The 26,464-nt window shown below is 56.3% G+C and overlaps 2 protein-coding genes across 5 annotated transcripts in view; one reads left to right on the plus strand and one right to left on the minus strand.

Moving 5' to 3' along the window:
• The first annotated feature begins 212 nt into the window (after nt 1-212).
• On the plus strand, nt 213-12,806 carry GSS (glutathione synthetase). 3 transcript variants are annotated; one of them, XM_085557963.1, is made up of 13 exons: nt 213-314; nt 2,339-2,474; nt 3,589-3,734; nt 4,958-5,033; nt 5,801-5,940; nt 6,055-6,171; nt 6,722-6,802; nt 7,081-7,158; nt 8,709-8,775; nt 9,364-9,558; nt 9,932-10,013; nt 10,358-10,547; nt 11,198-12,806. In XM_085557963.1, the coding sequence occupies exons 2-13, from the start codon at nt 2,346-2,348 to the stop codon at nt 11,319-11,321; spliced, it is 1,425 nt and encodes a 474-aa protein (XP_085414089.1). In that variant the 5' UTR covers nt 213-314; nt 2,339-2,345; the 3' UTR covers nt 11,322-12,806. The 3 variants fall into 3 exon arrangements, with proteins under 3 accessions (XP_085414089.1, XP_085414090.1, XP_085414091.1); XM_085557964.1 differs by having other exon boundaries at nt 263-326; XM_085557965.1 differs by lacking the exon at nt 213-314 and adding an exon at nt 428-448.
• Nucleotides 12,807-13,193: 387 nt separating this feature from the next.
• Nucleotides 13,194-26,464, minus strand: part of ACSS2 (acyl-CoA synthetase short chain family member 2) — a 31,765-nt gene continuing 18,494 nt past the window's right edge. Inside the window, exons 5-19 of one of the 2 annotated variants that reach the window (XM_085557961.1) lie at nt 26,179-26,251; nt 25,334-25,409; nt 24,324-24,438; nt 22,771-22,809; nt 20,913-21,050; nt 20,511-20,681; nt 19,600-19,733; nt 19,236-19,368; nt 18,771-18,827; nt 18,419-18,499; nt 17,784-17,892; nt 17,575-17,643; nt 16,270-16,446; nt 15,480-15,554; nt 13,194-14,968 (exon numbers count right to left, since the gene is read on the minus strand). In XM_085557961.1, coding sequence (XP_085414087.1) covers nt 14,841-14,968; nt 15,480-15,554; nt 16,270-16,446; nt 17,575-17,643; nt 17,784-17,892; nt 18,419-18,499; nt 18,771-18,827; nt 19,236-19,368; nt 19,600-19,733; nt 20,511-20,681; nt 20,913-21,050; nt 22,771-22,809; nt 24,324-24,438; nt 25,334-25,409; nt 26,179-26,251 — 1,575 coding nt within the window. In that variant the 3' untranslated portion in view covers nt 13,194-14,840. The remainder of the gene's footprint in view (nt 14,969-15,479; nt 15,555-16,269; nt 16,447-17,574; nt 17,644-17,783; nt 17,893-18,418; nt 18,500-18,770; nt 18,828-19,235; nt 19,369-19,599; nt 19,734-20,510; nt 20,682-20,912; nt 21,051-22,770; nt 22,810-24,323; nt 24,439-25,333; nt 25,410-26,178; nt 26,252-26,464) is intronic. The other variant, XM_085557962.1, reaches the window with a different exon arrangement.

Below are 26,464 nucleotides of genomic sequence, written 5' to 3' on the forward strand. Positions count from 1 at the left end.
ATTTCACCAGCGGCAGCCCCCGCGCCCTCCTCGCCCTCACGATGTCGCGACATGACGTCACACCGCCGTGACACAGCCCGGCGCGTGCGCGCTGCGCGCTCGCAACGCGGCTCCTCCCGCTCCCGCCCCCGCCGCGCGGCATCGCACACGAGGGGCGCTTTCCTCACGATGATTGGTTTAGTGAGCTGCCAATCTGCGTGAGGGGCGGAGCGAAGGGCGCGGCCCGTCCAATCACGGGGCGGTCCGCAGCGCCCGCACCGAGCGGCCGGAGCGGGTGCGGGTGGCGGAACCGGGAGCGGCGGGAAGGACCGGGGGTAGGACCGGGGGTAGGACCGGGGGTCAGTGAGGGGCTGGGAGGGACTCGGGGGCAGAGGGAGGCTGGGAAGGACCGGGGGTCAGTGGGGCTGGGAGGGACTCGGGGGCAGAGAGGGGCTGGGAAGGACCGGGGGTCAGTGAGGGGCTGGGAGGGACCGGGGGTCAGTGAGGGGCTGGGGGCCGGAGAGGGACCGAGGGCTCGGGGAAGCGATATGCCGAGGGCTGAGCTCAGGGCGTGGCGAGCGGGAACCAGGAAGGGGCCGGGGGTCGCGGACCAGGGTCGGGGGTCAGGGCGCACTGGCGGTCCGGGGGCCGGGCTCAGGGCACGGGGAGCGGGCTCAGGGCACGGGGAGCGGGCTCAGGGCGCGGATGCCGGGCTCAGGGCACGGGGGCCGGGCTCAGGGCACGGGGGCCGGGCTCAGGGCACGGGGAGCGGGCTCAGGGCACGGGGGCCGGGCTCAGGGCACGGGGAGTGGGGCTCAGGGCACGGGGGCCGGGCTCAGGGCGCGGATGCCGGGCTCAGGGCACGGATGCCGGGCTCAGGGCACGGGGAGCGGGCTCAGAGCACGGATGCCGGGCTCAGGGCACGGATGCCGGGCTCAGGGCACGGATGCCGGGCTCAGGGCACGGGGAGCGGGCTCAGGGCACGGATGCCGGGCTCAGGGCGCGGATGCCGGGCTCAGGGCACAGATGCCGGGCTCAGGGCACGGGGAGCGGGCTCAGGGCGCGGGGGCCGGGCTCAGGGCGCGGATGCCGGGCTCAGGGCACAGATGCCGGGCTCAGGGCACGGGGAGCGGGGCTCAGGGCACGGGGAGCGGGCTCAGGGCGCGGGGGCCGGGCTCAGGGCACGGGGAGCGGGGCTCAGGGCGCGGATGCCGGGCTCAGGGCACGGATGCCGGGCTCAGGGCGCGGATGCCGGGCTCAGGGCACGGGGGCCGGGCTCAGGGCGCGGATGCCGGGCTCAGGGCGCGGATGCCGGGCTCAGGGCACGGGGAGCGGGGCTCAGGGCACGGGGAGCGGGGCTCAGGGCACGGGGGCCGGGCTCAGGGCACGGGGGCCGGGCTCAGGGCACGGATGCCGGGCTCAGGGCACGGATGCCGGGCTCAGGGCACGGGGAGCGGGCTCAGGGCACGGGGAGCGGGCTCAGGGCACGGGGAGCGGGCTCAGGGCGCGGATGCCGGGCTCAGGGCACGGGGGCCGGGCTCAGGGCACGGGGAGCGGGGCTCAGGGCACGGGGAGCGGGCTCAGGGCACGGGGAGCGGGGCTCAGGGCACGGGGAGCCGGGCTCAGGGCACGGGGGCCGGGCTCAGGGCACGGGGAGCGGGCTCAGGGCACGGGGGCCGGGCTCAGGGCACGGGGAGTGGGGCTCAGGGCACGGGGGCCGGGCTCAGGGCGCGGATGCCGGGCTCAGGGCACGGATGCCGGGCTCAGGGCACGGGGAGCGGGCTCAGAGCACGGATGCCGGGCTCAGGGCACGGATGCCGGGCTCAGGGCACGGATGCCGGGCTCAGGGCACGGGGAGCGGGCTCAGGGCACGGATGCCGGGCTCAGGGCGCGGATGCCGGGCTCAGGGCACAGATGCCGGGCTCAGGGCACGGGGAGCGGGCTCAGGGCGCGGGGGCCGGGCTCAGGGCACGGATGCCGGGCTCAGGGCACGGGGGCCGGGCTCAGGGCGCGGATGCCGGGCTCAGGGCACAGATGCCGGGCTCAGGGCACGGGGAGCGGGGCTCAGGGCACGGGGAGCGGGCTCAGGGCGCGGGGGCCGGGCTCAGGGCACGGGGAGCGGGGCTCAGGGCGCGGATGCCGGGCTCAGGGCACGGATGCCGGGCTCAGGGCGCGGATGCCGGGCTCAGGGCACGGGGGCCGGGCTCAGGGCGCGGATGCCGGGCTCAGGGCGCGGATGCCGGGCTCAGGGCGCGGATGCCGGGCTCAGGGCACGGATGCCGGGCTCAGGGCACGGGGGCCGGGCTCAGGGCACGGATGCCGGGCGCGGCGCGGCGGTGACGCTGTGCCGTGCCCGCAGCGCTGCCATGGCCGCGGGCTGGCAGGACGTGGTGCGGGACGCGGCGGCCGTGCGGGAGGCGGCGGCGGTGGCGGTGGACGCGGCGCTGCTGGCGGGGGTGCTGATGCGGACCGGGGAGCAGCCCAACGCCTCGGATGTGAGTGCATAGCACACGGAGGAGCCGCTGCCGTGCTGGGGGTCCCTGAGCCCTTGGCAAGGAGCGGCTCCCCAAGGGACAGCCTTTCCTGTCCCCCAGCTGGGGCTGCAGCTCACGGCCCATGCCGCTGATGAGCACAGCTCCCCAAGGGACAGCCCTGCCATACAGATTCCCTTTTCCAAGGAGAGAGGTAGATCTGGGAAGGCTTAGGAAGTTGCCTGTTGTGGTGCTGGGAGTTAATCCTTTTCTCAGCCTCTCACCACCCATATGAACCTTTGAACCGGAGGAGAGTCTCACGGAGGGGCCTCTGCTTTTGGCATGTTCCCAGCTGCAGTCAGCCTTTGTCCCATAACTGGGTGAGGTGACAAGGGTGGAGGTGGCTGATGTTTGGGATTTGCCTCTGGGTAGTCCCTGTCGGCAGGCTGGGGTGGGAGGGTGAGCCTATTGGAGCAGAATGCCATGAGGGGTCTCAGAGGAAGAAGTACCCCTGTGCAGGAGGGGTGGGGCACCATTGAGGAAGGGTCCCTGAGGAGCTGGGGGCAAGCAGGCAACTGGCAGGGGTACAGGGGGGAGGTCTTCTCCACAGCACTGCTCCTTGATGTCAGGTCAGGGCTCTGAGTGATCTCAAAGGGTGAGAGGAAGAGGGAGCCTGGGAGGAGAGGCAAAACATACTGCTAGTGTCCTTTGTTTCATGTAAAATGCAGGTGAATTGGAAGCTTCTCTGCGGTGTAATATATGGACTTTTGAGTGTGAGCCCATGCGTGAGATGTGGGATGAGCCAGGGCTCTGGAGCAGGGATCAAAGGAAGTAACTGACAGCCAGAACCCAGGACTGGCAAATTATCTTTTTCTCTGCCCCTGAGAAGTTGTGGCGACAGAGCTGTCCAGTTCAGGTGGAGACAGGGAGAGGCAGTCAGCCCAGCCCAGGCGCTGGAGCAGCAGTGCCCTGTGGGTGGTTCATAAAGCAGAACCCTCAGAAGTTAGGAATCACCAGGGTCAAGGCCATGTGTCTGCCCTGCAGGGCTGGGAGTACCTTTAGACAAGCAGAAGAAGCACATCCTTAGCTCCTCTTCAGCTGCCCAGACCTGACTGTTCTGCTGCATCCCTGCCTGCAGGTGGTGAATTATGCACCCTTCACTCTGCTCCCATCTCCAGTGCCAAGGGCCTTGTTTGAACAAGCCTATGCTGTCCAGCAGGATTTTAACCTGCTGGTGGATGCTGTCAGTCAAAACAAAGAATTCCTGGAGCAAACTCTGGCCAGGTAACATATTTGTGTGTTGCACTTGAATGAAATATTTTAAATGTAAAGCCTTTATCACACTTGTGGCATCCTTACCTTTCTGAGGTCTCATTGGGCCCCAGAAAATGGGACATCTGGCCAAGACCTGATTCTCTGCTATTATCTTCAACCTTGCCACTTTTTCAGGCTTGTGAATTCATACTTGTGAATTTTTTGGCCCCTGGACCTTAAATGCAAATTATTTGACTCTTTGAGTACTGGATTTAGGAGTATCTTTTAGTCTTACTCTGCATCTGCCTGTGTCTGTCCAGTACCCACCAGCTCTGCTGCAGCAATGATGAGAAGGAGGTGTCTATTCTGTTTCCACACCCTCCATCAGTCACCCCCATCCTTTCTTTCCCAGCCACAAGCTCTGGCTGCAGGAGGGCTGTCCAGCCATGGCTCCTGGGTTCTGCTGAGTTTATCTGTGGATGTTTCCCTGGGCAGCAATGACCATTTGTCACTTGTAATTGTGGGGTTGATGCTTCCACAAATCTCTCTTCCCTTCCCACTGCCTGTTCTGTGCTGCCTCTGCACATGCCTCTGGCACTGGGACAGAGCAGAGGAGGCTGTTTTCCAGCATCCTTTTGTTTTACTAAAGCCTGATCCCTTGGAGCTGTTCCAGAGCTGGCTGCAGCCAGAGCCTGTGGGGACATGTTTGTAGCTGTGGTTAAAGAATGCAGCACCTGGGGCTTGTGTGTGCTCAGGTGCCTGTCCTGTGCCAGGGCAGCGCCCTGGAGGTGCTACTCAAGGATTTGGGGCCCTGAGGAAAAGCCTGACCTGCTCTAGCAGGGCCACAGTGTGTGGGATTTGGAGCCTGACAGGACAGCAGGATTGCATGAAGCTTGTGAAGCTTCTCTGAACTGTGTGTGCAGGCCCAGAGAGACCTGTGGTATCTTGCCTGGACTTGCAAAATTCTGCTGCACTTCTTTGCCTTTACTTGTCCCATCTCTGCCCTGTCAGTGAATCACCTCTGCACAGGAGGGTCTTTGTGGAGTGGCTGTGTTTGGCAAACTGGTTTGTGTTGTGGTTTTGCACTGAGCATTCACGGGGAGGTGTTTCAAAATGCTACAGCACTTGGTTGAGCCCCAGCCCTGCTCTTTGCTGGAGAATGCCCCTGCTAAGGGCTTTTTCTGCAGAAGAATTAATTTTTTGTTCCTGTGTGACAGCAGCAGGGGACTGACGTGGTCTGTGTTTCTCTCTAGCACCATCAAGGTAGACGATTTCACAGCTCGACTCTTCAGAATCTACGTGCAGGTTTTGGAGGAAGGCTTGGCTCAGGTACCGTAGCAGGGGATCCCAGTGGTCTGTGCCCCTTGGCAGTGTGGTGGGGGTGCCTGGGCTCTGGCTGCAAGCTTTGGCACTGTGGACTCTGAGCTGTGCCAGGCTGGTCACTCCCTGCCGTGCAATGTCTTGTCCTGTTGAACAGGCTGAGCTCTTTGGTTGGTGCTGCTGGAAGCAGCCTGGCCTGGAGAGGGAGGATTTCCTGTGGTTTGTCTTTGTCCTCTGGGAGCCTCAGACTGTACAGAGACATGTGTCCTGTTGGCACCTGCACTGGCCAGGCCATCCCTGCAGAAGCTCCTTTACTCTCAGGAGTGTTGGGAGCTCCTCTGGAGCTCTGAGAGGGCTGTGGGCCCTGGGCAGGAGGCAGAGCACCCAGGTGTGTGACCTGCAGTGGTTTGTATCAAACTGAGAGTGACAGGACAAGAGGGAATGGCTTCAAACTGAATGAATAGGTTTAGCTGAGATATTAAGAAATTTACTGTGCAGGTGGTAAAGGTGATGGCACAGGTTGCCCAGAGAAGCTGTGGCTGTCCCATCCCTGAAAATATTCAAGGCTAGGTTGGACAGGGCTTGGAGCAGCTTGGTCTAGTGGAATGTATCCCTGCCAGCTGCAGGGGCTGGGATGAGGTTGTCTTTAAAGTCCCTTCCAACCCATTCTGGGATTCTCTGACTGGATCTGCCCTGGGAGGATTTTGAAGCAAGGTCATCAAAGAATTTGCAGTTAAAGGCAACAGGAGACCCCAGCTCCTCTCCCTGTGTTCCAGACTGTGTTTTTGGGCATCAACCGCTCGGATTACATGTTTGACTGTGGGCTGGATGGCACAGCAGCTCTGAGGCAGATAGAAATAAACACCATTGCTGCCAGCTTCGGGGGGCTCACCTCCCGCACTGCTGACGTCCACAGGTGAGGAGCACCTCCCACTGCAGCAGCTGCACTGCATGGCCCCTGTGCCCTCCAGACTGCTCCCTTGGTCTGGCTGGGTATGGACATGGCATTTACAGCATTTGTGTTCCACAGGTTGGTGTTGAAAGTGCTGGGAAAGACCGAGGAGGCATCCCAGCTGCTGCCCAACAACCCAGCAAAGGGGCTGGCCTTGGGAATTGCCAAAGCCTGGGAGCTCTACGGGTCCCAAAGGTAAGGACAGAGGAGGAGTGTTGCAGCATTTCTGAGAGAGAGAGGGCATGATTTATGTCTGGAATGAGATTTGAGCTACTCCAGTCTAGGCTTCAGATCTGGGCCTTGTGAGGCCTTCAAGCCTGTGACGCAGTTAGAAATTAAGAGCTTGTGGCGCAGTTAGAAATTATATTGATGTGTGATGTGAAGCACTGGGCTTTCTGGGTGTGAAGTGGTATAGGTTTATAGTGTGGAGTTTAGTCCACCTTAAAACAAAGACAAACAATGTTAGCTTGCCAATGAGAGTGCCTTTGTAAACTGTAAACTGTATTGAAGTGTATATAAACTGCCATCTTCTCACTAATAAACAGAGAACGTTTGATTAACCATATTGGTTTGACCTGCATTTGTCCAGTCCAGTTTTCCTGTGTTAAGAAGACCCTGGCTTTGAAGGAGAGCATGAACAGAAGCAGTGCAGGGAGCCTGAATCACAGAGATGGAGAGCTGGTGATCCAACTAGGAGCATGTGGAGTGTTTATGGGTTTATTGATGTCCTTGGTATCTCTTCCAGGGCTGTGGTGATGTTTCTGGTGGAGGAAGTCCAGAGGAATATTTTTGATCAGCGTTGCGTAGAAAATGAGCTTTGGAACAGGTAAAGTTTAAATTTTCCTGGGATGGGAAAGGAGGGGCATGGTTCAGTTTCTGGTATAGAAAGCTGAGCAAACAGCTGGCAGATCATAGGAAACATAGGATGGTTCCTAAACAGGGAGTTTTTTGGGCTGTAGCGTTTCTCTGGCTCCATAGCACAAAGCCTGAGGCTATTTGTGAAAGAACCTACAGATCCTCGTTGCTGCAGCCATGGATTGCAGCCATGATCTGCAGCTCAGGTACCTGTGCCCAGCCTGGTGACTCTTGCACTGCTGTTGGCAGGAATATCCGCGTGGTCAGGAAGCGGTTCCGGGATGTGTTTGAGCAGGGCTCCCTGGATGCCAGCAGGAGGCTGTATATGTGAGTATGAGCCAAGGTGCGCACTCCTGCCGGCTCTCGGGCACGCGGGGCTGCCAGTGGGAGCTTGCAGCCAAAGCTGACTGTAAGAAGTGACTGAGGAAGCAGTCCTCTTCCACATTCCAGGCTGCTGCTTCCTCTTGGAGCTCAGATGGCTTTGTGTTCATGGGGGTGAGATTCTGCAGACACACATCAGTGGCTTACAGCTGCAGTCATAATCCCCCTCCTTCAGTCTTCATTGCTCTGGGGGATCTTTACCTCCTCCACAAAGGTCTGCTCTGAGCAGCCCTGGCTGTTTGAGAGGCTTCCACAGAGCCATTTCCTGTTTACTGTTCACGTGCTGCTCTGCCACTGGGAGCTGGGCTGGGTTGTTAGTGCAGGAGGAGGAAGCATTCCATGTTCTTTGGGGATCTCTTGGGTTGGAACTCTCTCAGTGTCTTGCCCGCTCCCTGTGGAGACCAGGACGGGAGGATCACAGACTCCCAGTTGGTCCCAAGTGTGACGTTTGTCCTGTTTCCAGGTAATTTGCTGGGAGCTGTAGGAACCTAAGGGAGGGAACTCCTGTGAGTTGGAGTATGAACCTAAGGGAAGATGTAGTTTCATGACAGTGATTTTTCTGTAGTGAAGTTCATTTTTCAACCTTTGGAGTCTGTTGTGTTTAATTAATGCATGTATTGTTATGGCTGGATAGTGGAGGGGAAAGTGTAGCCCTTGTTCTTCCTCCTGAGCATCCTCCCATGTCACTGCTGGATGCCTCCTGCCTGCCTGCCAGCACCTCCCAGACCAAGTGCTCTGTTTGAAGGCCAAAGCTTGGGTGTGTGGTGCTACAGCTGTGCTGCCAGCTCAGGTTGTTGAGTTGATGTCTTACCTTGAATTGCCACAGGACCTTGTTCCCTCCAGCTTCAAGAATCACAGAGCTGTAAAGGTTGGAAAAAATCTCTGAGACTGAGTCCAGCCTGTGACCCAACACCACTGAACATGTCCCCAAGTGCCACAACCTCACATCTTCGGGTCACTCCACTGCCCTGAGCTACCTGTCCTAGTGCTTGACCACCTTTCCAGTGAAGAGATTTTCCCTAATCTCCAATCTAAACCTCCTGTGGTGCAACTTGAGGGCATTTCCTCTTGTCCTGTCCCTGTTCCCTGGGAGCAGAGCCCAAACACCCCTGGCTCCGGCTGTCTCCTCCTGTCAGGGAGTTGTGCAGAGCCAGAAGGTCCCTGAGCCTCCTTTTCTCCAGGCTGAGTCCCCCAGGCCAGCGTGGGGTAAAAGTTGTTAAAAATGAGGTGCTTACCCTCTGCAGAGCTGGGTGTCAGAATTACTGAGCCTTTTGTTAGAGCAGAGGCTGGGTGTCAGCTCCCTGTGTCTTGGGACAGGCCAGCCTGTGGTTTAGTGAAGAGGAGCTTGCAGTGTTCAGCTTGCTCTGGGAGAGCCAGGCACGAGTAGGAAGGCCAGAGGCCAAGGAGAAGGGGCAGGGGGCTGTGATCCCCCCCTTGGTGGTGAGATGGGGCAGGGCCTGGCCTGGCTCTGTGAGAACTTCTGGTTTCCGTTCCAGGGATGGCCAGGAGGTTGCAGTGGTGTATTACAGAGAGGGCTACGTGCCCCAGATCTACAATGAGCAGGTCAGTACCTCCCTGCCCCAGAAACTAGCAGCTGGGCACTGCCCAGGGAGCTCCAAATAATCCCAGGGCTGTCTGGGGTGGGGTCAGTCCTGCCCTGTGTGGCTGGGAGCATTAGGAAGCTGTGACTCTAGAGAAGCAGGTTGTTGACCCTTCAGGAAAAAAAATGGGTGACTTTCTTCTCCAGGGTGTCATCCCTTAGTGCAGCACTGAATTGTTTCTGTACAAATTGGGGTTAACACAGATATGAGCACCTGCTTAAAGGTTTCAGACTTGGTCTAGAGATCACTCTGCTCTTAGCACGATCAGGCTGCAGGTAATAATAGCACAGAGCAGATCTTGCTGGTGTCTCGAGGTGGCAGCACTGGACAAGCTGGGAAAGGTGCACACAGTGGATTAATTTGACTGTGCCACCCAGAGGTGGCGGGAAATTCATGTCTGCTTTTCTCTGGAGTGCTACTCCCACCCCCTGTCCCTGCCAGCAGGCAGGGAGGAGACAAACCATATGTCGCTAACTGCACAGAAAAGAGCAGAGCAAACCTTTTGTGTGTTGTTTTTCCTCATGGCGTGGCTGCTCCTTCTCTGCCTCAGAACTGGGCGGCGCGGCTGCTGCTGGAGAGGTCCCGGGCAGTGAAGTGCCCCGACATTGCCACGCAGCTGGCGGGCACCAAGAAGGTGCAGCAGGAGCTCAGCCGGCCAGGGACGCTGGAGAAGCTGCTGCCCGGCCACCCTGAGGCCATCGCTCGGATCAGAGCCACCTTTGCAGGACTCTACTCCCTGGACGAGGTGAGTGGGAGCAGGACTGGAGCAGGAAGGGACGTACACACCTCTGCTCTTTGCTTAAGGAGAGGTTTTTGCTGTGGTCCTTGGGGAGTTTGTTGATGTCTCTGCTCAGAGGGATCTGCTGGGGAACCCCTGCTGCTCCCTGATGCTTTGCTGTTGGCAGAATCATTTACGTTGGAAAAGCCTTCCAAGATCACAGAGTCCAACCTTTGACCAAACACATTATCAACTAGACCATGGCACTGACTGCCACATTCCATCACTCCTTGAACACCTCCAGGGGTGGCAACTCCATCCAGCTCATTCCCATGTGAAACCACCCTGTGCATGAAGAAATTATTCCTGGTGCCCACCTGTTTCTATCCTTTCCTGCCAGGGTGAAGAGGGTGACAGAATAGCTGCTACAGCCATCGCTGACCCCGACCGCTTTGTGCTGAAGCCTCAGCGTGAAGGTGGAGGTACGAGCTGGGCTGTGGAGGTGTGAGCTGGGCTGGGCCCCTGGGGGTTTCCATTGTGGTTTGTGCTGTGTTTGGGACAGGCAGTAACTCTGTGCCAGCTCCTGGCTTTGTGCTGAGGGATAAAGGATGGCTTATGGCTACTCATAGCCATGGGAACTAGTCCTGCCACTAAGGCAGTGCTGCTCTGGAGGAGCTCCCAAGGCCCTGGTGCTGGGTGTGGAGAGCCCAGGCAGCACCTGGGGAGACAAAGACTTGGTGGTTATTTGGGCTGCCAGGGCCACATAGCTGGGGCCAGGGGCTTCTGCTGTCGTGGAAGGATTTTAAGTGCTGCTTTTGTTTGCCAGGGAACAACCTCTACGGTGAAGAGCTCAGGGAGGTTCTGGAGAAGATCAAAGACAGCCCTGAGAGAACTTCCTACATCTTGATGGATAAGATCAAGCCTCAGCCAGCACTGAATTACCTGCTGAGGGCTCACAGCCCCCTCCAAGTGTCCGAGTGCATCTCCGAGCTCGGCATCTTTGGTGTCTATGTCAGGTGAGCAATATTCTTGTGTTCCAGGGCAGTTCCCTGCTCCTGCCATAGAGCAGCTGCTTTCTGCCCTCTGTGCTGCCTAAGCACAGCCACAGGACAGGTGTCTGGGGACGTGCAGGTGCAGGGGACAGATGTGACCATTCAGTCTGTGCCCCTGGGAGTAGCTCTGAGCATGTCTGCACATGCTGAGCTGCAGCTCTGCTGCCAAAGGAGCTGTTGAAAAACCACAGGTGTGCTGGCAGTTACTGGTGTAATGGGATCTTCTTGTGGATGTGTCTCATCCCTGATTTCTGGGATCACTTCCTGAATGCAGCCCCAGGTGTGGCTTTTCTGAAGCCCTCTGAAATACCTGAAGGCCTAATGCCTGTTCAACTCTAATAGGAGCTGCTGTTGGTTAAAACCCTCACAGGCCACATTTCCATAGGGTATAAATGAAAGTCCTTTTCACAGTTTTGGGAACAAAGGTGCTGTGGCAGCATTCAGCCCCTGGCACTGCCCATTTGAAAGGTCAGTGCAGCCACCACTGCAGGGCCCTCAGGTTAGCCTGGGGCTCTGCCCTGCCCTGTGTGCTGACAGGAAAGCTGCATTGCTGCCCCAGAGCAGTGCCAGGAGCTCTGTGCTCTGCAGGGGCTCAGTTTCCCTCTCCTTTGCAGGCAGGGCCGGGAGCTGGTGCTGAACCAGGCCGCGGGGCACCTGCTGCGCACCAAGGCCGTCGAGCACGCGGACGGCGGCGTGGCAGCCGGGGTGGCCGTGCTGGACACGCCCTACCTGGTGTGAGGAGCCACAGCCCCCCCTCCTCCCTCTGCTGCCTGAAGAGCTCATCTGCCCCAGGGATTTCTCCTTAGGGTGCTTGCCAAGGTCCGACTGCTGGAGGCTGTGAGGAGGGACTGTGTGATGCGCCTGCTCAGAGGTCCTGGGTGCCAGCCCCAGCTTCTTCTGGCGATTCCCCCTCCAGGGAGAAGGATTTCCTTGCTCTGCCTGCTCAGAGGGCTCTGCCCTGGGCACAGCCCAGCTGTGACTGCCAGGACTGGAGGGTTCTGGATGTTCCCTTGGAGCCTGGCCTGGGGGCAAAGGGCCAATGTGCCACAACAGGCCTTTGTGCTGCTCCCACTTTTGAGCTCCTTATGCTGCATGATTTCTGGAGACATACATAGCCTAAGGAATGAGAGGAGAAAGGTGGATGGGCAAGTGTCAGCCTTTATCTTCATCCAGTGCCTCGGTGCTCTTCATCCTTAAAGTGGAGAGCCCAGCTCCACTCACCATGGCCCCTCCAGCTCTCCTTGCCATGCTGCTGCTATCCTAATTTCTATTTTCCCCTGTGCCTGCCTGAGGATCCTCAGGGTTCCTGCACCAGGCACAGCTGCCCTGGGTAATTTGCCCAAGGGCCTCTTGCTTGCTTTTGCTTTGCCCAACTCCTGTTTCATTGGACTGGGTGCCTCTGTGCCACACAGGGCAGGCAGCAGTGCAGGCTCCCGCTGCATCCTGCAGCCCTTTCCAACAGATCTCCACAGGCTGGTGTAAGAATCCCTCAGAGATGGAGGCAGCTCCCAAGGCAGCAGAGAATTGGAGCCTTGTGTGTGTTGGTAAATCCCAAAGCACCCTGGGTTTGTGCCAGTGCATCCTACTGCCAATCAAACCCTTAGCATCTTCCTGTCAGGGAGCCCCAGCCTTGGGAATGCTCCTGCTGAGACTGTGGTGAGGAAGCAAAGGAATTGCAGGGGAGGCTGGGCAGCACAGCCCCAGCTCCCAGCACCTTACTCTGGGACCAGCACCAGCAAAAGGGGAGACGTGGCTCCCTCCAGGTTTTATGGATCAATGGGAACAGCACAGCAGTGGAGGAGTGTGGGCTCTCCTGCTCAAGGTCTTCTGCCTCTTCCTCCAGCCCCCTTTCCTCCTCAGCCCTAAAAGCTGCACCTTTCTGGCAGTGAAGAGCCCAGGCAGCCTCAGCCCAGCCTTCAGTTACACAGAACCAGCTCAGAGGCAGAATTCCTGCAGCATGGATGTGCTGAGTGGCAGAACCAGCACAAAATTCCTGCAGAATGGGTGTGCTGAGTGGCAGAAGCAGCACAAAGGCAGAATTCCTGCAGAATGGGTGTGCTGAGTGACAGCCCTGCTGGCTCTTTGCTGCTGCAGCATCAATCACCAATCGGTCACCTGGGAAACTGCTCCATTCTCCAAGGGTGACTGAAACTGGGCTTCCTGGGTGTTTTGTTGGGGGATTGATTACCCCAAGCCAGAGATTAAAAGGAATGTGCAATCTGACTGCTGTTTGTGCCAGGTTTGTCCGAGCCCAGGGGCACACCTGACCAGGTGTGCTGAGACCCATGGCTGTGCCTGGAAGGGGACCAGGCCTGGGGTGGAGGTGAGGCAGCCCTGAGCTGTGCTGACAGCCCTGAGCCTCCTCACCCAGTTCCCTGGCACTGGTGCTGCATTGAGGGGTCAGTGACACGTAGGTGTCACACTGCCTTGTGCTTTGCACGAGCCTTGGAGCAGCACTGGCTGGAGACCAGGGAGAAACTGAGGTATAGGCTGCAGCCTTGAGCCAGCACAGCCAGTCCATGGAAAAACACCATGCTGGCAGGCACCTGTGTCTCTTCATCCCAAAAGCCAATCCTGGTTTCTGGCATGGCCACACACACTCCAAGCCTGTTTCCATTTTGTTTTCTTGAATTTTATTCCATTTTGCATTAAATTCTTGCTGTTTTCCAAACAAAAATACATAGCTGACAAAGAAACAGGAGGAACAATGATGTAGGACTCCTTGTCACCAAGGTGGCACAGTCCAGTGGTACAGAGCTGTGGGGGCACATGGGACACAGGCAGGCACCGAGGTTAGAGGTGACACAGGTGCTGTGCCAGTGAGAGCAGCAGGTAACAAGTGAGACTTGGGACTTGGTCAACAGCCCAGCAGAGCACACCAACACCTGCCCTGAGCACCCTGACCCAGAGGCAGTTGCTCCTCCTTTCCAGCCCCGAGTCAGCTCAGGTTGCAGGTAATCCCTGGCCACTGGCACTCCCCAAAACAGCTGTTGCAGCAAGTTTTAAAGCCCAGTTCTCCTTTGGTTTAAGTGCAAAATCAAACAGTTCACATGCAGGTTTCATAGAGACATTGCAAAGGAGGTATGAGCCCCAGCTCAGCCCTGGCTGGAGTTAAATGTCCTTCACTGGAGGAAGGATGGCTTTGGCAGGACCCTGGTGGTGGTCAAGGCTCTTGGGGAAAATGTTTGTGGGACTTTAGCTCTCATCATCCTTAAGCCGTGTCAGATTTAAGCAAACACTGACTTTAAACATCTCCCACCACTTTTTCCTGATGAGGAAATGTGTAGGACTCCCACAGCCCTGCCTGCCTTGGTTTCTCTGCTGTAGCAGTGGTCAAGGTGCCATGGGAAAGGTGCCTCTGCCTGGCTCCATTTCCTCTCCATCCTTCAGTGTAACAGCTCCCAGTCCTCACCCAGGACACAAAAGGAGCATTCAGCTGCTCCAGCTCTGCTTCAGCCGTGAGCTGGTGGCAGCAGGGCTGGAGGAACCAGGGCTCCATGGAGCATGTCACACCAAGGCTTTTCCCTTCCTGGCTCCCTGTGCTGTCCGTGGCCAGTGAAGGACCCTGGACTGGGGACAGTGCACCAGCTGGCACAACACAGTGAGGAAGCAGCAGATCTTGGTATCAGATTGCCCCAAAACCCCTGTTTAAAGCCCAGAGCTCCCTGGAGCCTTGCCCCACTCCTCTGAAGGCTCCAGGCAGCTGTGCTAGCAGCAGGCCAGTGGATGCAGGATGAGCACAGCTGTGCAGTGATGATGTGGCTGCTGCAGTGCTCCTGCAGCTTGCAGCACTCCAAGCACAAAAGGAAGCTCAGCTGCTCTGTGGGGAGTGGTGGATACCCCTCCCAGGCCTGCCTGCATTGAGTAACTCCAGCACCACTTCCCCTCCAACCCCCAAAGCTCCTTCCCACTGTGCACAAGGTGCCAGGGCCCCTCCAGGACATAAAGTAAATTAACACCCTTTCCCCCACCCCCCAAATTAAATTAAAATCAAGAACGAGGTGCTGAAAAGGGAGGAGGACGAGTCCCTCTGTGCACCAGGCTGACCCTCAGATGTGTGACATCCATCTGGAACATGACAGACACCTCATCCAGGGCACGGACACGGCCTCTCCAGAGCCAGACTCTCCTCGTTCCTACCATTGGTACATTCAATTCAACAGGTGAAGGTTTCCTTCCGGGCAGGCAGCGGCTGTTGGAGGGACCTGCTCATCAGGTGCCACTGCTGCCCTGTAGCAGCAGGGACAGATCCTGCTGCTACTGCTTAGTGTCACATCTGCTGTTGAAAAGGTGTTTGATGATGCCCGGGTCTGCCAAGGTGGAGATGTCCCCCAGATCTTGGTCATTTTTGGCAATCTTCCTTAATATCCGTCTGGTGATTTTTCCTGTAATGACAGCCAAGAAAAGGAAGCAGGAGTCAGAATCCCAAAATGGTCTGGGTTGGAAGAGATCATAAAGATCATCTATTTCCACCCCCCTGCCATGGGCAGGGACACCTTCCACTGTCCCAGGCTGTTCCCAGCCTTGTTCAGCCTGGCCTGGGACATTTCCAGGGATCCAGGGGCAGCCCCAGCTTCTCTGGGCACCCTGTGCCAGGGCCTGCCCACCCTCACAGGGAACAGTTCCTTATGTCTATTTAATCTACACCTGCCTTCCAGTAGTTTAAAACCATCACCCCTTATCCTGCATTGTCTGTCCATATAAAAAATCCCTCTCCCCAGGAGCCAAGATCTCTTCAGCATCCTTAGCAGAAGTGGACGTACCAGACCTGCACATCCTGCTCACCCTGAGCTTGTACCTTCCCTAATCTGACAGCCCTGGACAAACAGAGCAGGGCTGACCAATTTCTACTGGCAGGAACTGCCCAGTCCTCCCCAGCACCACTCCTGAACTCACCTGAGCGCGTTTTGGGCAGGCTGGGGGCGTACTGGATGTAATCAGGTGTTGCTATGGGCCCGATTTTTTCTCTGACTGAAAAAAAAATAGATTTTTGTTGCAGGGATGAGGAGAAGCCACACATCCTTTCCATGACAGAAGAACAGAAGGTTAAGACACAGAGCCCAGCTCCTGAGACACCTGGCAGGGCAGTACCTGGGGCTGCTACACCTGAGCCTCTACACAGTGGAGGGGGACAACATAACCTGCAATACCAACAGGGCCAGAAGCACAGCTCCCCAACAGTGAGAGTGCTCATTTTTTCACTCCCTCCATCTTCCAGCTACAACCAACACCATGACCATTTTGATAGAGCAAGGATTGATTCAAATTCACTCTTGGGCTCCTCCAGAGAAGAAGCTGCCCATGGGTCGTTTCATGTGTTCTTTGCTGCAGTTTGCAGTGAAACACTCCTTGAGAGTAGGGCACAAACACCCAGAGCACCACCCTACAGAAACCCCATGATCCTCTCAGGATGTCCCAGTCTGCCAGGGATGCAAACAAAAGCCTGCTGAGCATCCCAGTCCCTCACAGGGCTGCCAGCTCCCACGAGGCAGAGATGGCATCACATGAGCAGCCAAAGGCTGGCAGAACTAATTTTAGTCTTTGTCAGCCGTGCTCTGTAATCAAGAGGCACCTTGTGGCAGTTGTCCACGCTGCATTCCCCAGACCACAGGCAAGCACCCAAGCCCTTAACCCCTCCAGCACCTCTCCTGCCCCTGCCTGCTCCCCACTATTTGGCTGTTGCTACCTTGTTTTTTGAGTTCATCTGCGAGGTTCTTGGTGAACTCGTGGCCCTCTCTCAGGGTCACAAAGCAGTAGAGGCACTCGCCCTTCAGGGGGTGGGGGTGGCTGACCACGGCAGCCTCAGCCACCGCCATGTGCTCCACCAGGGCTGACTCCACCTCGGCCGTGCTCAGCAAGTGGCCTGGAAACAAGGGGGAGACAAAGCTTTACAGAGCTGCAGGAAGAGGCCTGAGGCTGTAAAAGGCCCTAAACTATAGATTTGAGAGCATCAGTTTGACGTGCTTGGGAAAGGACAACAGCTGGAGAGTGAAACTCATTTCCACAGTGCTCTGGAAACTGCCAGGTGTCACTCACCTGCAGAAGCCACCTCCCTTGGCTGTTCCCCCTCCCACCTTTAGCTTCTTTCTGGATCACATCATGAATAGCTCACAGTGATGTTTTTCCAAGGCACAGGCTGAGGAGGAGCTGGATTTGGCAAGAGGAGACCTGCCCACATGGTCAGCCAGAAGGTGCAGAGGAAGAGGTTGGATCTACAGAGTCCAGGCTCCAGCCCAGTGCTGTGAGGAGGGGCAATGACATTCCACGTCTTGGGGCAGGGGCACAACTCAGTCCTGCACACCTCTGCTCCTGTACCTGTGCTCCAACATTCCACCCCAGCACTGCTGTCACAGAAAGGCACAGGAAAGTGGTGTCAACTCCCAGAATGATCAGCTGGAGGAGAATCAGGCGCTGCTGGTCAGGTGAAAGGATCTAATTTGATCCAGGGACAAGTCAAGTAGCACCTCAGAGCCAGCAGGACATACCTGGAGAATACAGGCTCCAGGAAAGGAGGGAGGGAACTATTAAATAGAGTACATGGAAATTGATGGGCTGAGAAGCAGGTGAATCTCAAAGACTCAGGTGAGAGAGGTGGGAGAATCTTCAGAGCGCTGAGCAGCCTGATCCAGCTTTGAGGTGAGCCCTCCATGGAGCAGCACGCTGGATTAGCAACCCCATGTTCCTGCCCAAACCCTGTAAATTCCCTGTGGCCCTAAATCCTTCAGCAGAGGTGCCCTGGCTGGTTACAGAAGGTTCCTTCCCTCCAAGGCTTTGTCTCCAGGGAAAATGGTGCAGGAAGTCACCAAGTCACAGGCTTCTGTGTCCCTGAAATAACCCTGCCCCAGAAACTGGATCCACCTTGAGGACAAGTTGCTGAACAGAATCACAGGTGCAAAACCCTCCCCATAAAGCAGGTGCCTTTTGAAATGGATGCAGAAGTGTCACAAAGCACATTGCATTGGTCTCCACTGAAGACAAAACTCCTTCTTACCAGAAACATTCAACATGTCATCAATTCGCCCTGTGATCCAGTAATAACCATCTTTATCTCTTCTGCAACCTAAAAATAGCCAGAAATGAGTGTGAGGTAGCAGTGCCAGCCCTCAGAGCAACTGATAAGGGATTCTGAGGGCAGGACAGGGCAAGATTTGCACTGCTGTCCCCAGGCTCCTGTGCCCACACCAGCCTGGACCCCCTTACCATCTCCTGTCACGTAGTAGCCAGGGAACTTCTTGAAGTAAATGGTTTCAAACTGCTGGTGCTTTCCGTAGAGCGTGCGCATGATCCCTGGCCAGGGCTGCTTAAACACCTGCGGGTGAGAAACACAGAGCTGGGGCAGTGAGAGCCAAAGCAATAACCTGGTTTGCACCACAGAGAGAGATGTCAGAGAGCCATGAGTAGCACTCAGACACTTGCTGCCAGCACTGATCCACTGGGAAAGTCTCACCAGCTTTGGCCAGGGGGAAGGAGCTTGGCTGAGCAGTTGTTCCCATCCTCCTGCCTTGCCCACATGAGCAAGTGCATTTAGTGATCACCTGTAAAAGCTCCCACAAAGTTATGGCCTTGGAGGGAGTTCCCACTACCCAAGGGTGTGTGGACCAGAGTTAGTGGAGGTAGAATCACAAATTTTTTAAGGCTGGAAAAGTCCAACCATCACCCACATTCACCACTAAACCATGTCCTCAAGTGCCACCTCCACACGTTTTTTGAACACTTCCAGGGATGGTGACTCAACCCCTTCCCTGGGCCAAAAGATGTGGGTATTCCACCAGGAATGTCCCAGAGCTCACAGGGGATGGACAAAAGGAGGGTGGGGAAGATCAGCCCTTCCTTACCAGGTAACCTTCTGCTTCTCCTTCCAGCTCTTCCCCTGACTCGCTCAGGATGGCAGGGACCACACCGAAAAAGGGGAATGTCTGCCATGAGGACCAAGGAGAAAGGAGAGATGGAGGTGCATCCCTGCATTAGACCCCTGTTAACCAGAGGAGGGAGGCAGGGCAAGGGCAGCTTTGGAGAGCTGTGGTACCCGGTGCCCATGAGTGTGGCTGCACGGGGCCTGGGATCTGGGAGGTGGTCACCTCCCCATGTGCACCACTGTCCCCCCACCTCTGGCAGTCTGCAACCACCCAGCCATGGCACAGAGAGGGCCCTGCTGAGGCTCCTGGGGAGGAGAACACAAGTACTCACAGCAGAGCCTGGCTTCATGGGGGTGGCAGCAGGAAGGGGTGTCAGCATGTGGCCTCCCTGCAAAGAGAGGCAAAGCCCAGTGAGTCTGGGCCGTGCCAGCCCATCCCACAGCTGTGCCATCAGCTCTGGGAACAGCACATCCCAGTCAGGGCTACTCAGGGCAGGTGTGGAGATGGGAAGGATATGGCAGTGGATGGGGAATCTGGGCACAAAGCTTTGGAGCTGGGGGAGAGAAGGAGAGGCAGCAGAGCAGTGTCCAGAGCAGAGTTTGGAAGAGACCCTTTGGAGAGGAAGGTTTCTCCTTTTGGAGCCTGCTTGAGTTCCAGGATAGGAAGAGAAGGGGCACATCAGAGTTTCCTGTGCAGCCCAAACAAGTAGTCCCCACAGACCCCAAACCCCACTACGGGAAACCTGCAGGGAGCACAAGGGACAGAGAGGTGCCAGGGACACCCAGCAAGGACTCACCGTCTCTGTCTGCCAGAAGGTGTCCACAATGGGACACCTCTCCTCTCCCACCACACGGTAGTACCACAGCCAGGCCTCGGGGTTGATGGGCTCACCCACGGTCCCCAGCACCTTCAGGGACTTCCTGCTGTGCCTGCAGAGAGGAGGGGGCTGGCAGGGGCTCAGCAGGCTATGGAGCTGTGAGTTGCTGCACAGCACAGCCTGTAGGAACCCCTGGGCTACCCAAAATGGACTTTCCAGATACAGGTCAGAGCTTTCTCAGCACTCTCCCACAGGGGAAAAGAGACCTGGGTCATTCTGGCATCACCCACTCAACCCTGCTGTGCAAAGCCAACGTCCTCCTTCCCCTGGGACTGGCACTCACTTTTTGACAGGCTCCTCGCCGTACTTCATCAGCAGCCGGATGGCCGTGGGTGCTGTGTAGAACTTGGTCACCTTGTACTTGTCAATGATGCTCCACATTCTGCCAACATCTGGGTAGGTGGGGACGCCTTCAAACTGAGCAGGAGACAGAGCAGTGACACAGCTGCTCCTCACTGCTCCCCACCTGCAGCACCTGCCCAAGCAGGAAGAGCCAAACAGCAGCTGGACCCCAGCATGTCCTTATAGGGGTACCACACAGTGAAACCAGCCCAGGTCAAGGATCCCCTCACTGGGCAGATGTCACCCCCCTCATCTAGCAGATGTCCCCTGGCACCCCTTGCAGCACAGGCACTTGGGTGGCCCCACAGTGACACAGTCCCACCAGCCCAACTGACCCTGCCCATGTGGCAAAGGGCAAGAGGTCAAAACACTGTGACAAAATCACAACCCAAAGTATCAAGAACTCCCAAAAGGCCTCTCCCAACATAACAGTGATTTTCCTGCTTGCATTTCCCTGGGGATTCCTGGGCATAGGTCTCTGGCTCCCTGATCTGTTACACTGCCAAGAGAGATACAGGCACAGGAATTAAACAACAAGTTGTCAAATCAACATCAGCAGGGAAAACATCACTCCCTGATTGAGTTTTTGCATTAATTCAGAGCAGCTCCAGCTCCATTGGTACACAAGGCCTGTACTTTTATGGGAAATAAACAGGGGAGCATTTGAAAAAATTACCCAGCCAAAAGCCAACCACAAACTACTCCCCCAAGCAGTCACAACACCTTCCCTGGAGAGCACCACCCTTCCCCACAGAGCCCTGCACACCATCCTGGAGCAATGCAGGGCTGCAGCTCAGCACCACCATCTCCCTCTTCCTGGAGTGAGAGCACCCACGGGCACACAGCACTCACCAGCACGCTGGTGGCCCCGTTGGCCAGGGGGCCGTAGGTGAGGTAGGAGTGGCCCGTTATCCACCCGATGTCGGCCGTGCACCAGTACACATCCTCAGCTTGGTAATCAAACACGTATTTAAAGGAGGTGGCAGCAAAAATCATGTACCCACCCACGGTGTGCAGCACACCCTGCGAGGAGAAGGCACAGGAGTGTCAGGGTGAGCTCCCACCATCACCCTCACCCTGCAGGCCCAGCTGAGCATTGCTGAGCTCCAACAGCAGCTGAGCAGGAATGACCAGCACAGCCCCTTTCTAAGACCTCTGTGGCTCCTCTTGCTGCTGGGGCCTCCCAAATCCCAGTTCCCCCAGCTGAGGGGTTCCTGTGGCTCAGCCTGGCCGTGCAGGGAGCTGGGAGCACACCTTGGGTTTGCCAGTGGAGCCGCTCGTGTAGAGGATGAAGAGCTCGTCTTCGGCGTCGCACCACTCGGGCTCACACTCTGTGCTGGCACCACGCATCAGCTCATGCCACCACACATCCATGGCTGGGTTCCAGGGGGTCTGAGGAAAGCACAAGATTAGAAACAGCCTTGTCCAAAAAGAAGAGAGGAGGGGGATGAGGAGCACAGCCCAAACCTCGCCCCCCTCACAGGCCATCAAGAGGGATGTTCACAGCACAGCCTGCTGCAAACCATGCACCAGAGCTGCAGCTCCCACTCCCAAAGCTCCTTTTCACAGCCCACAGCCACGAGGAAAAACTTCAAACATGGTCTGGCTTCAGGACTTCTGTCTGAAGCAGTGTCCAGAGCACAGGTAATGGTGATGAATCCCCATGGGTGGCAGCAGCAGCCAGGAGAGGCTGGCAGCAGCTGCTCTGGGCTGTTCCCACAACCAGGCTCCTCCTGCCCTGTGGGGCTGCCCCGAGCTGCAGTCCCACAGCCAAGCAGCAAGCACAGCCACACGTCCCACAGCCACCTGTCCCACACACATTGTGGGGACCCTGATGGCAGCATGGCCCGAGACGAACAGCAGCACTGTGGGCTCACACTGCTTGGCCTTGCAGGCCCACAAAAATATCTGTTATCTGGGTTTTTAGGTACTAACTACCCAGGTAAGAAATGTCTGCACCAATGCAGAGCCATCCAGCACTGGCTGACTGAAGATGCCAGAACTGTGACAGAGCCACCAAGGCTGTGGCTGATGGGCAGAGATCACCCTGAGGGTTGTTCTGGCTGCCCACCTCTCCAGGATGGTGGCACAGTTCAGGACGAGACAACTTCCCCTGACCTTCTCACCTTTCCTCTGAGAAGCCTGGGGGAAGCTGGGCAGGGAACGTGCCCCAGCCTCAGCTCAGACCTCCACTTCTCACATCTCTGCGAGGGCAAGGCCTGACCCAGAGCCCTGCACATTTCCTCCTCACAAAGCCAGCCTTGCCACAGTTCCCTCAGCTGGGGTGCACAGAGAGCAGCCACAAGGTGACTCTGCAGCCCTGAAGATGTTCATGAGACATCTGGAGGCACCTGAGACATCAGGAGCACACAGCTCCTGCAGATGTGGTGCAAGGCACACCAGCTGCTTGACAGTTTGGCACAACTCGGCCCACTTGGAAAGCTTTCATGGACCCTCAGGGCTCCTGGTTTTACCTGGCAAAGCAGTTTCCACAATTCTGTCCCACCAGCAAGCTCCCAGCAAGGCACCAGGTAGACAAGCCCAAGACTATCCATCCGTTTTCTCTTGCATCCCTCCTTGAAGGATCCCTGACTCAGCACCCAGCCTGCAGTGCCCCGGGGAGGAGGTCAGACCCATGGCACCGTGTGTCTCTGCCTGCCTGCTCTGGGGGCCCAGAGGCTCCTTGGATGAGGCAGGCAGAGTCCACGTGCTGGCTCTGGAGATGCAGCTTTGCTGCCTGTGACCCCTGCCAGCCTCCCCACAAAGGGAAGTGCATGGTGAGAGCTGCTTTTGAAAGGCAGAGAGCCAAACGCTGGCCTGGGTGCTGACACTGCAGCCCAAGGGCTCTGCACTCCCCGGGCAGCACCCTGGCTGTGCCCAGGGGTCACGGGTGTGGGGCTGGTTCTGGAAGCACTGGTGGCACTGCACTCACCCCCACGCCGTGGGCAGCTCTGCCAAGCTGGGGAGGGTCTGTCACTGACATGCAGCTGCTGGCACCACGGTTAGGAGGGCACGTGTGGCTGGGCAGCCAGAGCAGTTAAGGGAGGTGGGGAGCTGCACGGGAAGCAGAAGGGAGGTGCCAAAAAAGGAAGGCAGTGCTGTGTGTAAATACCTTGGGATGGAGTCTCTGTGAGCTTTCAGTCTTTATTTCCTGTTAAAAATCCACAAAGAGGGTGTGAAATCTGAGAAGGGGAGGATCCACACCGGGCTTGGCAGGCAGGGAGCTGGAAGCCCACAGGCCTGGATGCTGGAAAATGCTCAGATCCAGGGCCAGGCCAGGAGAGATGCCCTCTAAGCAGAAGCCTGCCCATTTCCATCACCTTTCCAGGGTACCAGCTGCCCCCAGGGCAGGTCCCCAAGGCCACCCCTTGCACATGGCTGGCTGGGGACAGAGGCACAGAGCCAGCACACAGCCCACAGACCATCCAATAGCCTCTCACAAGCCAATGGCACAGTAAAAATGCATCCATGATGGAAAGAATCCTTAATAAAGTATGGAAACAAGGAGAGTAAAGAGAGCCAAAGGGTAAGAGACACCCTTCAGCCTCTCCCCAGGACATTCTGCACAAAATCCTCACCTCACCTACTGGAACCAGCACAGGGACAGGCTGCCCTGCAATTACCCTACCAGGGAAACCTCACCCAGGAAGATTGGTCTGCTCCACATTTCCCAAACCTTTGCATCTACCTTGCCCTCGCAAAAAGAAGGGCAGAGCAGGCTAAGGGACATGGCCAGGCTGTCAAACAGAGAGCATCACCCCAATAAAACTAACACAGCTGATTGAGGGAAAATAAAGGTAGAGAATCTGCTGGACTTCTTGCTCCAGGGATGTACACAGACCACTCCTCCTGAAAGCAGAATCTAAAGCTCAAATACTCCCCAAACACAACCTATTTCTGAGCCAGCAGCAGCCTGGGGGTAACTCAGTGCAAATAATCACCCAACACAGAGGGACAGAAGACAACATGGCAAGATTTGGAGCTGTGGGGTAGATGAAAGTAACCTTTGGAGAAGGTAAGAGCTGGGCACAGCAGGGCTGCTCAGCAGCCTTGGGATGTCAGCAGGCAGCCACAGCCCCAAGACACCTTCTCCTCCTTCCACCCCCTGTCTCACCACATGCCTCTGGGCCACATCTTTTTATCTCTAGTTGCAAAGGAAAGCCCAGCCTGAGAGCTGACAGAGTCCCTATGGCAGCTGCACAGACCTTGCACTGCTCTCAGCAGAGGATTGCTGCCCCGTCACGGGGCTGCACTGAGCTCACACTCAGATTTGAGCACAAATCTCCTGGGTTTCCTCTCCTGCTGCCACTGTCACAGCTACAGTGCAGCATCGGTCTTTGCACAGAAGGGGAGAGAGACAAAGGGTTAGGAAGAAAAAGCCTTGTACTAGGCAGAGGAAAATGAGTATCTTGTCCCTAGTGGCTTTGGAAGATGTACCCAGGGGTCCTGTGGGCTGGCAGCTTGTGAGGGTGTTAAAGGAAGTAGCAGGGAGAGGATCTCGGTGAGGAAAAGGAACCATTTTTCAGACCACTCACACTGCAACGTCAGCAAGGAGGGGTGAAAACAGGAACAGGAGTGTTCAGGGAATCACTGCAGTGGCTTTGCACTGATCAGTTTGCTGGGCTCATGGTAATAAAACCTGCCCCCATCCCACCAGGAACACACCTGCACCTCCTGGCACAGCCTTTTCAGAGGAGGAGATTTGCTGCAGGTCCCGTCCACTGCTACCTCTTCCCTGCCCAGGTGCTTCACCACGATGCACTTTTTCAAAGAGGATCCCCTGTAAAAGGCAGGAGCTGTCACATTGGGCTGCTCAGGAGCTGAGCCAGTCTTTCCTGGGATTCACAGGCAGCAATGGAGGCAGGGCAGGGGCCTGGAGCTCCTTTTGTTGGCACATTTGCTGCCATGCAAACTCCATGGTACACCATGAACTTTAAAGGACACCAGCCACAGGACCAGCTTGGAGAGCAGGAACGGTCTGTGCACAGCTTACCGGGGAATAATCACGTGTGATTCCTGAAAGGAAGCAGGGGTCTCACAGGTCTCTCTCCCAGGACACTGCTGTGGAGATTCCTTACAAATCCCAAATTTGCCTGCTTGTCACCAGGAACAAACCTTCCTACCAGGAGATGTTAGTGGCTGCTCCAACCCCTAAGCATGACTGACTGTCTCAGACGGAGGAAAGGCTTCTGAAGCCTGATTATACATCAAGGAAAGGTGTAGGTGTTTGCCTCCTTATGAGGGAAAAGACAGCTTAGAGAACACTGACAGAATGATTCTATTTCCCTTCAACCCTGTTCAGGGTACCAACACAGTCTCCACCAGTTCATTTCCAGCTTCAGGATCATTTTTGTCCTCCCAGGTATCTATTTTTACAGACATAAAGACTTACGTTTTCTTAAAGAATTTGAATTTCTAACGTGCAGACTATCTGCCCTGAATTTCCATGTTTGATCTAACACACAAACCCACGTTCAGTCTCCCACAAGCTACACAGATGCTGTGTCTGTAAGCTTGGCAAAGTCATTTCACCAGGATTATTTCCCTTTCTGTAACATCTGATGACTGTTTGTGTCAGACCTGCTGCAGAGTCTGCCCACCTGTGACAACTCCCACTTGTGCAGGAGCAGATTCTGGCAGCAATGCCCTGGTTCTACAAGGGAATCCAAACTTACTTGTCTATACATTTCCGGACGGCTTCGTCTGCAATCTGCTTCAAGTTGACCAGTTTGTCCCCTCGATAAAAGGCATCTGCAAAATGGTGAGGAAAACATCAGAAGGGTTTCCCAGCCAAGGCAGCCTGGGATAGCTGGAGCAACAAGCAGTTTCAGGGGCAGAGCAGACTCTGCACTGTGTGAGAGGAAGCAGACAAACAGCTGATGGGAAAGCTCTCCTAATGCACACTTTTAGCCCAGAGAAACAGATGCCAAAAGACACGGTGGAATTTCTTCTCTGGGAGAGGTCCCAGTATGACCTGGCAAATCTCTTGAGAATATTCTGTGGAAAATAATCCAATGTATCAAGAACAAGGACTGCAGTTTAATGGGTACTTTTCATGCCATGGGATTTAATAAAAACACTATTTCTTGCACTTTTGGAAAAAACAAAGCTGGGAAATGCAGTGGGCTTACATGTAACTACTACCACACTCTTGATCCTTTGCTTTATAAGGCTGAGAGCTGCAGCAGAAATGTCATTACAACTGGGAAGGGTGGTAATTCTTACATTAGGCCTCCCTCATGATACATCTTGCAAATATCTGGCTGATTTTCAGGAGAAACATGGATGAGAAGTGTTTGGAAACATTCTATTAGCAGCTGGTGACATCCAGCTTTACAGGACAAACTGAGGGGCTGCTCAGAGGCTTCACCACATTTGGAGTGGGAAGCAGCTACAGCACTGGACCTGCTTTGGGAGGCTCAGCTGAGGCACTGGTTTTCTTTCTTCCACTTCCAGGCTTTTAAAATAAAGATCTTTCATCCAGGCAACAGGAAGAGAGTTGCTCAGACGTTTGCTTTACCTGCCGTGATGAGGAGAGAGCAACCACAGTCAAGGATCCGCTCGCAAAGGGATTCTGCAGAGAAACCTGCAAACTGCCAGAGAGCACACAGCAGAGTCAGCAAGGACACACAGAAACCCAGCCCCACACCCCACAGCTCTGTGCTGTTCACCCAAGGCAAATGATTCACCACCAGGCACTGATGGAGAGAGCCAAAGGAGCTCATTGCACAGTTAATGCAGGGAAACGGCAGCATCTTAACTGAGCTTCCATCCATCTCATGGTCAGCACTCATCTTTCCAGCTCC

The sequence above is a fragment of the Lonchura striata genome, chromosome 20, assembly GCF_050655825.1.
Source record: "Lonchura striata isolate lonStrDom1 chromosome 20, ASM5065582v1, whole genome shotgun sequence".
In the NCBI taxonomy this organism is placed as follows: domain Eukaryota; kingdom Metazoa; phylum Chordata; class Aves; order Passeriformes; family Estrildidae; genus Lonchura; species Lonchura striata.

Excerpts from the sequence above, each read along its gene's own strand:
- GSS (XM_085557963.1), top strand. The coding sequence starts at position 2,346 with ATGGCCGCGGGCTGGCAGGACGTGGTGCGGGACGCGGCGGCCGTGCGG. Across the intron at positions 3,735-4,957 it reads CTGGAGCAAACTCTGGCCAG|CACCATCAAGGTAGACGATT; the intron begins GTAACATATTTG and ends GTTTCTCTCTAG. Across the intron at positions 8,776-9,363 it reads CCCAGATCTACAATGAGCAG|AACTGGGCGGCGCGGCTGCT; the intron begins GTCAGTACCTCC and ends TCTCTGCCTCAG.